Below are 19,007 nucleotides of genomic sequence, written 5' to 3' on the forward strand. Positions count from 1 at the left end.
CCTGAAGTCCTTCCTGGAGTATTTTCTCCTTCCTCTGAACCCCATAGCATTTTGCCTTATATTGATCACTTCTGTTCCTTTGTGATCAACATTTGTATATAACGACTTATAGGTCCTCACCTGACGGCAAGCCGCCTGAGGAGAAGATCCACGTCTAGTTCATCTCTAGCTTCCCTATAGGAATTGTAGGTGTTAGTAAGTAGCTGGAGAGTGACAAATGGCTTTGCTATAACACAGGGATATCCAATCTTTTGGCTTCCCTGGGCCACACTGGAAGAGGAAGAATTGTCTTGAGCCACACATAAAATACTCTAACACTAACAATGGCTGATGAGCTAAAAATAAAAATAAAATCACACACAAAAAAACTCATAATGTTTTAAGAAAGTTTACGAATTTGTGTTGGGCCAAATTCAAAGCCGTCCTGGGCCACATGTGGGCCCCGGGCTGTGGGTCGAACAAGCTTGCTCTAACAGTTCATCTTCCACTTTAGTTCTCAATAGGGGCCAAATTTACTTTTCTGGAAAGTAGAGCATGGATGTATTTGAAAGTTTCTTTGGTGGGGCACGGTGGCTCACACCTGTAATCCCAGCACTTTGGGAGGCCAAGGTGAGCAGATCATGAGGTCAGGAGATCGAGACCATCCTAGCCAACATGGTGAAACCCCATCTCTACTAAAAATACAAAAAAATTACCTGGGCATGGTGGTGCGTACCTGTAATCCCAGCTACTCAAGAGGCTGAGGCAGGAGAATCACTTGAACCAGGAAGTCAGAGGTTGCAGTGAGCCAAGATTGCACCACCACTGCACTCCCGCCTGGCAACAGAGTGAGATTCTGTCTCAAAAAAGAAAAGAAAGTTTATTTATAACATGCTATTAACGTATTTCTTTACTCTGTATTGTCTCACTCCAATCCCAGAATAGGCCTTTGAGTCGTAGTATCAGGTACAATTACCCAATTACATAGATGACCAAAAATTGTGAGCCTTTTTAAGGTCATGGAGGACCAGAATCCAGTTTTGTTGACTTCAGACGCAGTGCTTCTCCAATGTCTCATTCACTGTGCTTAAATTTTCATGACAGGTATCTAAACATGTTAGGGATTGCTTTTGAGTATGTACTTATAATAAATCATTCTCAGGGCATTTTGTAGAATACACACAATGTTCCAAGTCTGTAGTATTTTGTTTTTCCAACAAGCACTTGTTCAGCAAGTATTCAGCACTCAGCCAGCAGTGTTTCTTCCAGAGACAAGGGACAGCTGAGGATGAAGAAGAATCTATGGGACACCTACAATCTAATCCCTGTATTCTAGGAACACCTAATCAAATCCTAGTGCAGTTGGCTGAGACATCATTGTGGTTATACTTTTAAGATACAGTATTTGTTAAGGAGACATGATTACCTAAAACCCTCCTTCTTATTTAAGAGGAAAACGTGCCTCCAGAAGACATAGAGAAGGTTGCAAATGGTGTACTCGACATTCACCTACCAATTCCATCCCAAAATCTAACCGATGAACCTGACAAAATACAGAAACTTATGCAACTCTGTGAGGATTACAGGTCAGATGAAAACAGGCTAAATGAAGAAGCAGATGGAGCCCAAAAGCTTCTAGTGAAGGCCAAAGCAGCTGAGTAAGTACTGTAGTAATATTCTTATCTTGCTCTAACAGACCATCTGCTGAAAGGACATCTGGAAAATATTTGCCTAGGGAGCTATAGCATTCAAATGAAATTACCTTCTGAGAGTTCAGTGTCCAAGTTGAGGGCTGAGCTCTCTTTGGAGATACCCCAGGAAGCTGGGGTATCTGGGCGGCAGGGTTCAGAGATGCTTTCTTCCTGTTTTCTTAGACTCGAAATGCCTTTCCAGTGGCCTGATACCTTTTTATACCAATGCATACCAATAAATGTTAAATACTCATTATATGCCAATATTTTAATAGGTGGTTGGAATATTGGTATAGATTTTTCTAAGTTTACTATACTAAGCAGTACTTTGAAATAAAAATCTTTTTAAAAAGTCTGATATTTCACTCCCTCAGTACATTCTCAGTAAAAAGATATGAAGTTGGTGCAAAAGTATTTGCAGGTTTTGCCATTGAAAGTAATGGCCAAAACCACAATTACTTTTGCACCAACCCAATGTAATGATGGGGAACAGAAGAAATGGACACTAGAGTTCCAGGAGTACTGCAAGATGAAAATGATATCTATGCTAGACAGAATTAACTAACTCTTGCCTTTTGTCCTGTTGACTTAGCCAACAAAAAAAAAAAAAAAAAAAGTCATGTTGATGTTTTTATGAGCATGGGGTGCTGTGGGTCAGGGTTACAGGATCAGTTAGGTGGTGGCCCTCTCAACACCCCCCATCACTGAGATCTGACCCATTGTCACTGTCTCATCATCCACATGTACAAATGAAGTGCACCAGGTTCATCCAAAAGTCCAACCCCTTCCAGGTTTAATATTTAAAACCAGGAAGATTAACTGCACAGCAATTCCTTAAGGATTAAGTAGGCAGGGCACGGTGGCTCACGCCTGTAATCCCAGCACTTTGGGAGGCCAAGGCGGGCTGATGACTTGAGATCGGGAGTTCAAGATCATTCTGACCAACATGGAGAAACCCTGTCTCTACTAAAAATACAAAATCAGCTGGGCATGGTGGCACATGCCTATAATCTTAACTACTTGAGAGGCTGAGGAGGAGAATCGCTAGAACTGGGGAGGCGGAGTTTGCAGTGAGCGGAGATGGCGCCATTGCACTCCAGCCTGGGCAACAAGAGCAAAACTCTGTCTCAAAAAAAAAAAAAATCAAGTAGTCACACAGCAATTAAAAGTGATACTGATGGGTTGGGTGAAGTGGCTCACAACTGTAATCCCAGCACTTTGGGAGGCTGAGGCAGGTGGATCACTTGAGGCTAGGAGTTAGAGACCAGCCTGGCCAACATGGCGAAACCCTGACTCTACTAAAAATACAAAAATTAGCCAGTGTGGTGGCATGAGCCTGTAATCCCAGCTACTCGGGAGGCTGAGGCAGAGAATTGCTTGAACTTGAACCTGGGAGGCAGAGGCTGCAGTGAGCTGAGATCACACCATTGCACTCTAGCCTGGGTGACAAGAGTGAGACACCATCTCAAAAAATAAAAAAAAGGTGATATAAGATGTTTAATAACACGCAGAGGTTCTTATAGTTCAATGGTAATGCTTTTTAAAAAGCAGGTAACATCCAAACTGAACAGGAAGTTGAAAAACAAAAAGCAGGTAACAATTTATACGTGAAAGAGGATCTGAATTATGAAAATAAAAAATTTTGCTACAATATCCTAACATTTTAAAAGACGGCAAGATCCCTTTCTTACTTTTTTTTTCTTTTTGGGTATTTTCTAAATTTGCTATAATAAGCAGTACACTGAAAATCTTTTTCTTTTTTTTTTTCTTTTGAGACAGGGTCTCATTCTGTCGTCCAGGCTTTAGTTCTGTGGCATGATCTCAGCTCACTGCAACCTCTACCTCCCGAATTCAGGTGATTCTCATGCCTCAGCCTCCTGAGTAGCTGGGATTATAGGCATGCACCACCACACCCAACTAATTTTTGTATTTTTAGTAGAAATGGGTTTTCACTATGTTGTCCAGGCTAGTCTCAAAGTCCTGGCTTCAAGCAATCTACCTGCCTCAGCCTCCCAAGGTGCTGAGATTACAGGCATGAGCCACCATGCCTGACCTGCAGTAGTAAATTAAAAATCTAAAGGAAAAAAAGAATATAATAAAAAGATAATGGTGGCAGGGAATAGGAAAAATGGACACTGGTACCCTAGGAATGTTACAAAAATGAAATGCTGGTGACAGTGAGATGATGAGGAAGGAAGGCTCCTGAAGTTTAGAAAGGGAAACAGATTACCACTAGGAGGAAAGGATGAGCTGGGTGATAAAGGGAATATTTTGCAATATAGCTAACTCTACTGTGGGCACACACATTTCTAATGATGCTTCTGCAAAGGTCTGTCTGATATTTCACTCCCTCAGTACATTCTTCTCAAGGTGGTTTTGAGCCCACAGATCTAAGTATTTGGTGATTGTTGACTTGAGGTGAGTTCCTTTCTGCAGAAAGACTATATCACTTGAAATGCTTGTGATTTTAACCTCTGACTGGGCTTCTTAGTGGCTGGAATGTCAGTGAAGCTTAGCTAACTGAATAAACAAGCCTGAAAATGCAGGGCCTGTAGTCCTCTCTTTGCTCTCTGTGGGGCCTCTTGACCCTCCCAACCCCCACTCCAATAGAGATTGAGAAAGTGTAGCTTACATTTAAGACATCAGGGAAATTGGAATTCACAGGATAGTTTTTATTTGCAAAGATTGATAGTTACATCACCCCAAACCTCTCTACTTACGACAAATCAAAAGAAACAAGACCTGTATCCTTAATTTCCATATTTAACAAAATCTGTGTCTACTGGGTATGAATATATACGTGTGTGGGGTTTTCTTTTGTTGGCATTTAAATATACCTATTTCTCAAAATGAAGACTTCAGCACTTTCTCTTGTTTAAGAGTAATTTAAATTTACTTAATAATTCAGTAAAGTATTTGGTTGAGTCAAGTGAACTCTCTCAAGGTGAAATAAGTGAATAATTGTGTATTTATCTAATCTGATATGTTAATATCTTACCTTAGGAAAGCAGCAAATGTTCTATTAAATCTTGACAAAACATTGAACCAGTTGCAACAAGCTCAAATCACTCACAGACGGACAAACTCTACCATTACACAGCTGACTGCCAATATAACAAAAATAAAAAAGAATGTGCTGCAGGTATTTGTCCTCTTTGAAGCTAACCTGAAATAGGTTTTGAGGGTAGAAACATCACAGTACTTTTTACGTATGCCAATGCTATGCTTGCTTTACGAGTCTGATGGGATTATTGTGAGGATAAAATAAGATTTGGGTAGTATCATGCATGTATTTAATGTTCTACAGAGCACTTCTCAGCATCGTCGTATTAATTGTGACCAATTCTGGGGTTGTACCAAGGCAGATACTAACACCAGCTTGGAAATGAGGAAACTAAGACTCAGGAAGCTTAGGTGATTGCCTAAGGTCACACAGCTAATTAGTGGTAGATATGAGGTCAGAGCATCTCCCTTCTGACACCGGGGAAAGGAATAGACTTTTTAAAAGCTCACAAACCAAAGAAATGAGAGTTAACTGTTGTAAGGTTCTTGTAATTAAATGTGCATGAAATCTCATCAGAGTATCCTAAAACTAAAAAAAAAAAATCTCATTCAAAAGAAATGCTCCATTTGGCCAGGCATGGTTGCTCACACCTGTAATCCCAGCACTTTGGTAAGCTGAGGCGAGTGTATCACCTGAGGTCAGGAGTTCAAGACCAGCCGGGCCAACATGGTAAAAACCCATCTCTACGAAACATACAAAAATTAGCCAGGCATGGTGGCGGGCACCTATAATCCCGGCTACTTGGAAGGCTGAGGCAGGAGAATCGCTCTTCCCAGAGGCGGAGGTTGCGGTGAGCCGAGATTGCACCACTGTACTCCAGTCTGGGCAACAGAGCAAGACTCTGTCTCAAAAACAACAGCAACAACAACAAAAAGCAGAAAGCAACAGAACAGGAAGTAATATACCAGGAAATAAAGGGATTGGATAGGAAGAGGTTACATATATAGGGTAGCAAAAAGGAAGGCCCCAGGATTTCCCCTTCTAGGCATATACTTAGAACAAGGGATAGCAAAACATGACCACAGGCTGTATTGTCTATGGCTCCTTTTGCACTACAATGACAGAGAGTTAAATATTTGGGATAGAGACTTTATAGTCCACAAAGTATAAAGCATTTACTAACTGGCCCTTTACAGAAAAAGTTTGCAGGCTGCTGCTCTAGGCAAACCCCTACATATGCCCAAAGGTACAGGAAGGGACTTCCATTTCTAAAAATATGGTGAGCCAATATCCTAAGGAACCCTGGTAGTTGAAAAAACACATAAAAATATTAGATTGGCTATTTAGATTTTTTAATGCATAGCTGAATTAGTAAGAAACTTTTGATAGTCTCAGAGGCCAAAAATGACAGGAAAGCATGAATTCAGAGGTAATCAAGCACTAACTTGACAGCAGGCAGCAGGCATCTGCCAATCCCTGGAGCATTAAAGCTTTGGGTTTTAATGGTCACCATGTATGTAAGACAGAAAGCAAAGGCCACACAGGAGACAACAAGATTCTTGCATAGAACTGGGACCCCAAATGGCAAAATTCTTAGTGAAATATTAAAATCTCTCTCTCTCTCTCTCTCTCTTCTCTCTCTCTCTCTCTCTCTCACACACACACACACACACACACACACACACACACACACAGCCAGAGCCAGTAGAAAAACTTGCCCCTGAATTGGGGAGTAACATTTCCACTAAGCTTTGCTAACCACAATTTGTGGCTCCCATACAATTTGGAGGCTAGAATTTATACTACTTGGGTGGCCCTCAAAACCCTAGTATCATTTGAAGTAGCCCTGGGTTGGTAGTACTCCCAGATGCCTGAGAGAGGCAAACAAAAATCCCCTCCAAAGGAATGACCTTAAAACCTAGCCATCAAGAATTTCCCCCAAACATGTAAATACAAATTGCCTCTTTAAATTTTTTTTTTATGTTTTTGAGATGGAGTCTCACTCTGTCGCCCCAGCTGGAGTGCAGTGGCGTAATCTTGGTTCACTGCAACCTCCGCCTCCTGGGTTCAAGCCAGTTTCCTGCCGCAGCCTCCTGAATAGCTGGGATTACAGGCACATATTACCATACCCGGCTAATTTTTATAATTTTAGAAGAGACAAGATTTCACCATGTTGGCCAGGCTGGTCTCAAACTCCTGACCTCAAGTGGTCCACCTACCTTGGCCTCCCAAAGTGCTGGGAATATAGGCATGAGCCACTGTGCCCAGGCACAAATTACCTTTAAACGAGAGTCATCAGAAATAATGAACAACAAAGTCAGGACACAAGAGACAGAGGATATTACCATTATTAGACACAGAATACAAAATAAGAATGTTTACTATGTTTAAGAAAATCTAAGAAAGTATGAAAGTATGACCAACAAACAAGAGACAAGGGCTAACAACCAGCTATATTTGAAAAATATTTAAATAGGATTTGATACGATCAATATAGACATTGAAATAAGAAACAGGCATAAAGTATTATTACTGTTTGTAAGGGGAAAAAATTAGAAGCCACTTGCACCAGCTGGAGAATAGAAAATATATTGTTGTATGTTCAAACAATGGAATGCTTTAAACTGGTAAAAATGAATGAACTAGAGCTATGTAGATTAGCTTAAATGACCTATATAAGCATAATTTTCATAACTTTTCATTATAGAAAATCAACTTGCAGAAATATACATTTGTATAAGGTGAAAAAATTTAAATACTACATATTGTTAGGAATACTGCATAGGTTGTAGAAAAAAACCTACAGAGATACATGGAATGACAAAAATTAGATTCAAGACAGTGGTTGTCTTTGAGGGGAGAGAGAGAAGATATAATGGGGAGTGGTACGCTGAGGGCCTTAGCACATTGTTAATGTTCTATTCTTAAACTGGCTGGTGGGTATATGGGTATTTGTTATATTTTTTATTTTTTATTTGTTGTTGTTGTTGTTGTTGAGACAAGGTATCTCTTTGTCACCCAGGCTGGAGTGCAGTGGCACAATCATAGCTCACTGCATCCTCAACCTCCTGGGCTCAAGCAATCCTCCTGCCTCAGCCTCCTGAGTACTGGGACTACAGGCACGCACCCCACACCAGGCTAACGTTTATTTCTCAGACCCCTATCTGAAATATTTTAATATAACATTTTAAATACATGCAACAGAAAAAGTGAAGGCACTATTTTCTTTTCCTTTATACCCAGCATATTTTTCAAGGGGTTAATATATCATTTATCTTCTTGTTTGTTTCATAAAGAGATTGTCCCTTTCTGGTCTTTAAATCAACAACAGGCTGAAAATCAAACCAGGGAAATGAAGAATGAGCTGGAGTCAGCAAAGCAGCGATCAGGGCTGGAGGATGGACTTTCCCTGCTGCAGACCAAGTTGCAAAGGCATGAAGACCACGCTGTCAATGTGAAAGTTCAGGCTGAATCTGCCCAACACCAGGCTGGGAGTCTTGAGAAGGTCATTAGTTCTACCACTGCCACCAAGAGCAGAAAAACAGAGCTTCTTTGAAAGATAGTCCTTTAACCCCAGATTTTTGTGCCATTTCTCAGCGTTTCCTTTGTGCTGGTCCATGACTCAATGGTATATCTTCGAGGGGATCCTGATACACAAAGGATCTTCTGTCTGTAGATGGCAGAAGTCCCTGGCCAAATCGTGTTGGAGTGTTTCCCCACCCCCATCTCTCTATCCTATTATTCTTAGTGGTATCCTGGTCAAACAGTCCATAAATCAAATTTGCCCTGAACTTCCAAACTTTCACAATTTATGTTGTTTGTCTGAATTGTATGTATTTGCCCTCTATTCTCATTCAGTCACACAACATATAAAGAAAACAATAAATGAAAGTCACCTGCCAAAGAAAATACATCAATTTACAAAAATCAGAATGAGTTAATTAAACGGTTGTGGAAAGTGGACCATTAATTTAGGTTGCTGAAAGAACCTATCAGCTCATTTTCCTAGCAAGAAATCTTTGGTTGGTTGCATTAATATAGTTGCCTAAACAAAAGAAAAATGTTAGTGTTTTTACAATTGGTCTATTCTCCTGCTGTTAATTCCTAACGTGCTGGGTAAATTTTCCACTGAGAGGAATTGAGAACATTTTCTGTGGAACAGAGATTGAGAAAAGTTCTTTTTTTTTTTTTTTTTGAGACAGAGTCTTGCTCTGTCACCAGACTGAAATGCAGTGGCTCAGTCTCAGCTCACTGCAACCTCTGACTCCCTGGTTCAAGCGATTCTCCTGCCTTAGCCTCCTGAGTAACTGGGATTACAGCCACGCACCACCATGCCCAGCTAATTTTTGCATTTTTAGTAGAGACGGGGTTTCACCATGTTAGCCAGGATAGTCTTGATCTCCTGATCTCGTGATCCGCCCGCCTCGGCCTCCTAAAGTGCTGGGATTACAGGCGTGAGCAATCATACCCAGCCAAGAAAGGTACTTTCTACTCACCCTGTTCCCACTTCCATATTTCATTTCTGGCTCTGGCCTTTATTCATCTACTTAAGCTTCTAGGTTGTCAACACACAAGCTAACCCAAAGATTTCCATTCTATTCAAGGGAGGTGTCCATACTACACTTCTACTTCCCCACCTGCCTCCCTTCCTACCCCATTTCTCTCTCACCTTTTTGCCAACCAAATAACATATCCTTGCTGTTTCTAAATCTTCATCACTCACTCTGTCCTTCATTTTGCATGTACAACTGATTGACTGAACTGAACCAGAGATTTGTCAAGGATGGGATTGGGTCATTTCTGTCTTCCACATCCTACCTTAACATAGTGCAGAACAACCAGTTGGTGCCTCAGAAATACATGCCTCAACACACAATAACAATTGCTATTTTGAACAAAGAAGTTTTATTTTTAATAGAAGCTGAGATTTTTTTCAACCTGAAGAAACAAACATGCAAATAAAACTCTGCTGGAAATATCAGAGCAACTCAAGCGTATTGACTGGATTAAGGTTTCCTCTGTATTCCTTCTATGAATGGTATTAGGAGAATCATCATGCATATAGGTACATGCTTTATACATATTTTCTCATGATGTGAGTGTTGCTTGTTACAGGAATTTGTTGAGCTGAAAAAACAATATGCTATGCTCCAGCGTAAGACAAGCACTACAGGACTAACAAAGGAAACATTAGGAAAAGTTAAACAGCTAAAAGATGCTGCAGAAAAGTTGGCTGGAGATACAGAGGACAAGATAAGAAGAATAACAGGTATCTATTCTTTTATCCATCCTGCCAATTTGATAATAACATCCTGGTACTCTACCTTACTGGTAGAATTTATACCAGTGTCAGCTTACAGTTTTATCACATGGGTCTACTGAGGAGAAAGAAGTCGAAATTGGTCTTGGATTTTGGGGACTGTGAAGTTAACAAGCCTCTTGCATGGATTTGCCTAGAAAGGTTAATGAGCATCTGCCTTGCATTAGTCAAAACAAACTGAGATTTCCTTTGGTCACCTTGAAATGCCCTTTGTTGGCTGGGCACAGTGGCTCATACCTGTAATCCCAGCACTTTGGGAGCCCAAGGCGGGTGGATTACCTGAGGTCAGGAGTTCGATATCACCCTGGCCAACATGGTGAAACATCGTTTCTACTAAAAATACAAAAATTAGTCGGGCATGGTGGTGGGTGCCTGTAGTCTCAGCTACTGAGGAGGCTGAGGCAGGAGAATTGCTTGAACCTGGGAGGCGGAGGTTGTGGTGAGCCAAGATGATGCCACTGCACTCCAGCCTGGGCAACAGAGTAAGACTCCATCTCCAAAAAAAAAAAAAAAAAAAAGCTTTTTTTCTAACTTTGTTCTCAAGTCAACTGGGGATGAGATGTCTGAAGACATTTTTGCTTGTCACCCTAGAAGGAACTACTAGCATGTAGTGGGTAGAGGGCAGGGATGTTGCTAAACATCCCACAATGCACAAGACAACTGCCTAAACAAACAGTTATCCTGCCCAGAATGTCAATAGTGCTGGGATTGAGAAAAGCTGTTCTAACCTATGTTGTTTATTTTTCCTGTCATGAAAGTAACTCTCCAAAAGAGTCAATATAATCTAGGGCACTAGGTCATCTAGCATATATCTTTGGATAGCAACCCAGAAAGAATCATATTCTAGACAAGGATTTTGATCTAAATGGACATTCTGATGCACACAAAGTGTTGTAAACATAGAATACAGGCTGGGTGCAGTGGCTCACACCTGTAATCCCAACACTTTGCGAGGCTGTGGCAGATGGACTGCTTGAGCCTAGGAGTTTGAGACCAGCCTGGCCAATATGGCAAAACTCTATCTCTACTAAAAATTAAAAACATTAGCCAGGCATGGTGGCATATGCCTGTAATCCCAGCTACTTGGGAGGCTGAGACAGGAGAATCACTTGAACGCGGGAGGTGGAGGTTGCAGTGAGCTGAGATCATGCACTCCAGCCTGTACAACAGAGAGAGACTCTGTCTCAAAACAAAATAAAACAAGAAACATAGAATACATACAATCAGAAAGCTACTCAGAATCTTTTTTTACACAATTGATATTTATGATTTTGGGGGGCAATCATCATGTCCTTGACTATCTCTAACCATCAAAAAATATCAGATGATGATTGTATAGTTATAATATACCCCTGGTTGTATTTATTATCTTCCAAAACTTTAAAACTAGGAGTATAAGTAACTCTCAAAATATTAAAGTAACCAAAACTCCTCACTTATAAATGCCTCTTTTTTTTATTATCAAATGAGTCTTTGGTCTTACAACCACTTATATCATCACTATGACATGAAAAAACTGAAAATGGAACATTAGTATGGGCCAAAGTCAGGAAAAATACATACCAAACTGCTAACATTAGTTATCTCTAGGGAGGCAGTGGGAGTGAAGAAGAAACCACTGTTTCTTGCACTTATATAATTGTTTTAAAAGCAGCAGGCTTGTGGGTAATTTTTTTCATTTTTAAGTATTTTCGTTAAAATTTTGTTTTAACTATGAAACACTAAGAAAGATTCAGAAAAACAGATTTTTTTAACCTTGCATTCCGTAGACAATACCATGAAAGTCAGTTTTTTTTAATCCTAGAACTTGGTCCTTACTATAGGAGCAAAAACATGGGGAGAATATTTCTGTCCTGTTTTTATGTCATATACAAATTGTTTCCACTGATCCCCATTGACCACAGCTTTTATAGTTCTTGAAATTAGATTGGAAGAGAAGTTGAAGCTACAGGGCTTTTCAGGGAAGTCTAAAATAAGGCATTCTACTGCCTTTTCTCTTTTCCTTTTGAGGCTGTTTTCAGAACTCAGCAAGATAGAAAAATGAGACATTGATTTGGCTGTCTTCCCTATGCTGCCACTTGAGAAGGGGCTGAACCACAAGGCTATGCCTGTTCCCCTCTGTTAGGAAGAGGAACCCTTGGATCCCAGTATGGAGTCCTTGGCACCAACAATGTTGAGAGAGTGGGGAATGGACTCCATTCTTCAGCCAGGGTCCTTCCACACAACTTGGTGTCAGTCTGGGTCCCAGCAAGAAACAGAAAGCATACTTGGGCATAATTTTGGATAAAGTATTTAGAAGTGGAGTTGTCTCAGTCATTCATTCACTGCACAATAAATTACCCCAAAATGTAATGGCTTAAAATAACCACCATTTCTTTTTTTTCTTTTATACTTTATGTTCTAGGGTACATGTGTACAGTGTGCAGGTTTGTTACATATTTATACGTGTGCCATGTTGGTGTGCTGCACCCATTAACTCATCATTTACATTAGGTATATCTTCTAATGCTATCCCTCCCCCCTCCCCCCACCCCACGACAGGCCCCAATGTGTGATGTTCCTCATCGTGTGTCCAAGTGTTCTCATTGTTCAGTTCCCATCTATTAGTGACAACATGCAGTGTTTGGTTTTCTGTTCTTGTGATAGTTTGCTGAGAATGATGGTTTCCAGCTGCATCCATGTCCCTACAAAAGACATTAACTCATCCCTTTTTATGGCTGCATAGTATTCCATGGTGTATATGTGCCACATTTTCTTAATCCAGTTTGTCATTGATGGACTTTTGGGTTGGTTCCAAGTCTTTGCTATTCTGAAGAGTACCACAATAAACATACGTGTGCATGTGTCTTTATAGCAGCATGATTTATAATTCTTTGGGTATATATCCAGTAATGGGATGGCTGGGTCAAGTGGTATTCCTAGTTCTAGATCATTGAGGAATCGCCACACTGTCTTCCACAATGGTTGAGCTAGTTTACAGTCCCACCAACAGTGTAAGTGTTCCTATTTCTCCACATCCTCTCCAGCACCAGTTGGTTCCTGACTTTTTAATGATCACCATTCTAACTGGTGTGAGATGGTATCTCATTGTGGTTTTGATTTGCATTTCTCTGATGGCCAGTGATGATGAGCATTTTTTCATGTGTCTGTTGGCTGCATAAATGTCTTTTGAGAAGTGTCTGTTCGTATCCTTTGCCCACTTTTTGATGGGGTTGTTTTTTTCTTATAAATTTGTTTGAGTTCTTTGTAGGTTCTGGATATTAGCCCTCTGTCAGATGAGTAGATTGCAAAAATTTTCTGCCATTCTGTAGGTTGCCTGTTCACTCTGATGGTAGTTTCTTTTGCTGTGCAGAAGCTCTTTAGTTTAATTAGATTCCATTTGTCAATTTTGGCTTTTGTTGCCATTGATTTTGGTGTTTTAGACATGAAGTCCTTGCCCATGCCTATGTCCTGAATGGTATTGCCTAGGTTTTCTTCTAGGGTTTTTATGGATTTAGGTCTAACATTTAAGTCTCTAATCCATCTTGAATTAATTTTTGCATAAGGTGTAAGGAAGGGATCCAGTGTCAGCTTTCTACTTATGGCTAGCTAGTTTTTCCAGCACCATTTATTAAATAGGGAATCCTTTCCCCATTTCTTGTCTTTGTCAGGTTTGTCAAGGATCAGATGGTTGTAGATGTGTGGTATTATTTCTGAGGGCTCTGTTCTGCCCCATTGGTCTATATCTCTGTTTTGGTACCAGTACCATGCTGTTTTGGTTACTGTAGCCTTGCAGTATAGTTTGAAGTCAGGTAGCGTGATGCCTCCAGCTTTGTTCTTTTGGTTTAGGATTGTGTTGGCAATATGGGCTCTTTTTTGGTTCCATATGAACTTTAAAGTAGTTTTTTCCAATTCTGTGAAGAAAGTCAGTGGTAGCTTGATGGGGATGGCACTGAATATATAAATTACTTTGGGCAGTATGGCCATTTTCACTATATTGATTCTTCCTATCCATGAGCATGGAATGTTCTTCCATTTGTTTGTGTCCTCTTTTCTTTCACTGAGCAGTGGTTTGTAGTTCTCCTTGAAGAGGTCCTTCACATCCCTTATAAGTTGGATTCCTAGGTATTTTATTCAATTTGAAGCAATTGTGAATGGGAGTTCACTCATGATTTGGCTCTCTGTTTGTCTGTTATTGGTGTATAAGAATGCTTGTGATTTTTGCACATTGATTTTGTATCCTGAGACTTTGCTGAAGTTGCTCATCAGCTTAAGGAGATTTTGGGCTGGGACGATGGGGTTTTCTAAATATACAATCATGTCATCTGCAAACAGGGACAATTTGACTTCCTCTTTTCCTAATTGAATATCCTTTCTTTCTTTCTCTTGCCTGATTGCCCTAGCCAGAACTTCCAACACTATGTTGAATAGGAGTGGTGAGAGAGGGCATCCCTGTCTTGTGCCAGTTTTCAAAGGGAATGCTTCCAGTTTTTGCCCATTCACTATGATATTGGCTGTGGATTTGTCATAAATAGCTCTTACTATTTTGAGATACGTTCCATCAACACTGAATTTATGGAGAGTTTTTAGCATGAAGCGCTGTTGAATTTTGTCAAAGGCTTTTTCTGCATCTATTGAGATAATCATGTGGTTTTTGTCTTTGGTTCTGTTTACATGCTGGATTATGTTTATTGATTTGCATATGTTGAACCAGCCTTGCATCCCAGGGATGAAGCCCACTTGATCATGGTGGATACGTTTTTTGATGTGCTGCTGGATTCGGTTTGCCAGTATTTTATTGAGGATTTTTGCATCGATGTTCATCAGGGATATTGGTCTAAAATTATCTTTTTTGTTGTGTCTCTGCCAGGCTTTGGTATCAGGATGATGTTGGCCTCATAAAATGAGTTAGGGAGGATTCCCTCTTTTTCTATTCATGGGAATAGTTTCAGAAGGAATGGTACCAGCTCCTCTTTGTACCTCTGGTAGAATTCGGCTGTGAATATATCTGGTCCTGGACTTTTTTTGGAATAACCACCATTTCTTACTTTTCTGTGGGTTGCCTGGATGGTTCTTTGGCCAGTCTCACCTGGGTTTCTCAAGCAGCTGCATTTGGCTGATGGCCTGTTAAGGGCCAGGTGTGGCTGAGATGCTGGCACTCTCTCTACATGGTCTGCTATCCCAGGCTGCTTTACAGCATGATTGTTTCAGGGCACCACAAGAGTAAGAAGAGAGGATGAAAGGTTCTTGAGGTCTTGCACCATCAGTTCTTCCACGTTCTATTGGTCAAAACAACTTACAAAGCCAGCCCAGATTCGGGGGCGTGGAAGTAGGAACAGGGTAAGTAGATTCTACTTCTTGATGGGAAGAACTACAAAGAATGCACAAGAATGAAGGGAACCCACTAAGGCTGTGGAGGTACTTGGTGACTAGCAGCAGTGAGAAGGCATTAGCCTGTCTATATCTGAAGGGGCCAGGGAAACAGAAATGTTACCAGAGCCCTGTGAACACCAGAGTGTTAGCAAAGAGGCCACCCCACAGGAGCCTGAGGGATGGAAGAACTGCCCACACCTCTGTGCTGAACTGGGATGGAGACTGCTCACCCTCCCATCCTCTGACCATTTGTTGGCACTGTCCATTGGCCATGTGTGAATGAAAGCCAGAGGTCAAGAGAGCCAAGTGCTGTCATCCAGGAAGGGTAACTTTCCAGAACACAGATGAGGATGACGAATGGGTCTGGTGTAACCAGCTCAATGATATTAACTTTCCTGGTACAAACAGAGGCCTTTACTTTTCCTTTAGTTCAAATATGGTTTCAACATCGAATCCCCTTTTCAATCCCAAATGACCTATATTTGAAAGTTTCGGCCAGTTGCGGTGGCTCATGCCTGTAATCCCAGCACTTTGGTAGGCCGAGGTGGGTGGATCACCTGAGGTCGGGAGTTCAAGACCAGCCTGACCAACATGGAGAAACCCCATCTCTACTAAAAGTACAAAATTAGCCAGGTGTGGTGGCACATGCCTGTAATCCCAACTACTCAGGAGGCTGAGGCAGGAGAATCACTTGAACCCGGGAGGCGGAGGTTGCCGTGAGCTGAGATCGTGCCATTGCACTCCAGCCTGGGCAACAGGAGCAAAACTCTGTCAAAAAAAAAAAAGAAAGAAAGAGAGAGAGAAAAAAAAAGATAAAGGAAGGAAAAAGAAGGGAAAGGAAGGAAGGAGGGAGGGAGGGAGGAAGGAAGGAAGGAAGGAAGGAAGGAAGGCAGGCAGGCAGGCAGGCAGGCATCTAGTGACAGAACACTCACCACCTTCCACAGCAGCTCGTTTGTCTTTGAGCAGCCATGACTCCTAGAGAGTTTTTTATATTTAGACAAAATCTTCCTTCACGGAGCTTTACCTGCTAGTTTCCATTTTATTTCCTCAGGATGACAGAGAACACATTTACTCTGCTTTCCTAGGTTGGTCCTTCAGATACTTGAAAACAGCCACGGCACATGCCCTGAATCTGCCTTCCTCATATGAAACATCACCAGTTAATTCAATGTTTGTTTACAGGACAGTTTCAAGTATCTTCAGCAATCTGATTCTTTTTTCTAAACACATGTTAGTTTGACAATTACTCTAAACCAACTTGGTATTCATGTGTGATGTGACCAAGTGAAGTGAGACATTTACCTTCCCTCCTCTAGAAGTTTTGCAAAATCTCTAATGTCAGAGTTTCTTTGCAAAATGCTGCCTCACATTATTAACTGTAGCTTTCTGTGCATCTTGTATCCGCTAATATGGGCTCCTTGCTAAGGTTTACTAGAATTTCCAGATATTTGTTGAATGAAGAATATATAAATGAATGTATAGATGGATGGATGGATGGACGGACGGACGGACGGACGGATGGATGGATGGATGGATGGATGGATCAATGGATTGACGGATGGGTCAATGGATGGGTCGATGGATCAATGGATTGATGGATGGATAGGAGTGAAGCCAAGAAAGGCATCACTTAGCTGTTACTGTTCGGGGACTTCAGTACCAGCAGGGAAGAAGAATGAACACATGAAAGTCAGTCTTTTTTTCTGAAAGATTGGAAAACACTAAAGTAAAGAACATGTTTTAAAATGAAGCTAAAATAATAAGAACAAACCTTTGGAAATATAGCACTTCAGCAAGTCCCATCAAGGATGTTATCTGTCGCCGGGCGCGGTGGCTCAAGCCTGTAATCCCAGCACTTTGGGAGGCCGAGACGGGCAGATCACGAGGTCAGGAGATCGAGACCATCCTGGCTACACGGTGAAACCCCGTCTCTACTAAAAATACAAAAAACTAGCCGGGCGAGGTGGTGGCGCCTGTAGTCCCAGCTACTCGGGAGGCTGAGGCCGGAGAATGGCGTAAACCCGGGAGGCGGAGCTTGCAGTGAGCTGAGATCCGGCCACTGCACTCCAGCCTGGGCGACAGAGCAAGACTCCGTCTCAAAAAAAAAAAAAAAAAAAAGGATGTTATCTGTCTTTTCATTTCTAATGAATTCTAACCAACTACAGCCTCACATTGATAAATGCCTTTAGATATAAAAGTTTTTAGACAAAAATGTCAGTTTGCTCTAATTTAAATGAAAACCTTGAGAAGCCTGATGAAAATAGATGTTTTATCCATTGACTCCAAACAGAAAACTAAATATATATTTGAGAGGTGCGCAAATCCCTGTGTTTGGTATAATGTGGATATCCAGGAGGAATCTATCAAATGGAAATGTATCATTTCTTTCGTTTTCTACTTTCAGATTTAGAAAGGAAAATCCAAGATTTGAATCTAAGTAGACAAGCAAAAGCTGATCAACTGAGAATATTGGAAGATCAAGTTGTTGCCATTAAAAATGAAATCGTTGAACAAGAAAAAAAATATGCTATGTGCTATAGCTAGGCAGAGTTAAAGTGCAAAAGCTTGTGCCTTTGTTTCTGGTTTCTGATGTACAAGCCCATGGGGCTCTGTTGAACCTGTGAAATACTGACAATCTTCTACCTTCCTTTCCCACACCCCATCCTTATTACACACCTGCTCAGTGTGGTTGCAGGTTGAAATGTCACCAGGAAAATGCCACTTCATAATTGAAAGGGGAAAGTAATGAGATTGTCTCTGGTTTCAGAAACCTTTCCTCTTGCCTTCCTTTCTCTTTCCTAACTTAAAAATAACAGGTTCCATATAACAAGTAGAAATTTTAGTAAGTACTCTACTTACTAATAATGATTTCAGTCAAATAAATATCTCCAATACTAGGATGGAATACATATGGATGGCATATACTAGATTGTCCTATATTTTATGTTTACTTGGATTTACTTTTATTTGTAAAATTATTCTTTTGTGAATAAACTGCATAGAATTCAAAAGGTAACTTGCTTTTATACCTACTTTCCTACACACTCATTCTCAACCAGGGGATTCTGTTTTCCCCAAATGGCACTGGAACAATATTCAAAAAGATAAATATTGAACTACTTCTCCTCATTTATCAGTGGACATTTTTGCTGTAAAATGTGTTGCTTATTTTTAAAAGATTAGCAATCATGTTCTTATTGTTTAGTATAAAAGATCATATTGTCTCATTTCAAAATGAGTCTGATTTCACATTAACTTTTTTTGAATGTATGATTTATAATAGAACAAATTGCTTCTGTTTGTGAAAGCTATCCTTCAGAAAGATTATTTTAAGGGAGTTTGGTTTCACATTTTTGAATAAGAAATAATAAACATCAACATTGACATATGAGAAAGGAAGATCTGCTGGAGCATTTCCATTAAGGACTGACTCATAAAAAATGAATTTAAAGCCAGGCATGGTGGCTCACGCCTATAATCCCAGCACTTTGGGATACGGAGGAAGGCAGATCATCTGAGGTCAGGAGTTTGAGACCAGCCTGGCCAATGTAGCGAAACCTTGTCTCTACTAAAAATATAAAAATTAGCTGGGCATGGTGGTGCACACCTGTAATCCCAGCTACTCGGAGGCTGAGGCAGGAGAATAGCTTAAATCCAGGAG

General features: G+C 40.7%; 1 protein-coding gene across 1 annotated transcript in view; it reads left to right on the plus strand.

Moving 5' to 3' along the window:
• The window catches only part of LOC117072854 (laminin subunit beta-4-like), a 31,918-nt gene extending 13,416 nt beyond the window's left edge, over positions 1–18,502 (plus strand). The window contains exons 5-9 of the mRNA XM_033193302.1: positions 1,430–1,637; positions 4,674–4,812; positions 8,006–8,179; positions 9,790–9,943; positions 17,751–18,502. Of these exons, the coding sequence (XP_033049193.1) occupies positions 1,430–1,637; positions 4,674–4,812; positions 8,006–8,179; positions 9,790–9,943; positions 17,751–17,890 (815 nt within the window). The 3' untranslated portion in view covers positions 17,891–18,502. The remainder of the gene's footprint in view (positions 1–1,429; positions 1,638–4,673; positions 4,813–8,005; positions 8,180–9,789; positions 9,944–17,750) is intronic.
• The last annotated feature ends 505 nt before the right edge of the window (positions 18,503–19,007 follow it).

Source organism: Trachypithecus francoisi, unplaced genomic scaffold (genome assembly GCF_009764315.1).
Source record: "Trachypithecus francoisi isolate TF-2019V2 unplaced genomic scaffold, Tfra_2.0 Lachesis_group4, whole genome shotgun sequence".
In the NCBI taxonomy this organism is placed as follows: Eukaryota; Metazoa; Chordata; class Mammalia; order Primates; family Cercopithecidae; genus Trachypithecus; species Trachypithecus francoisi.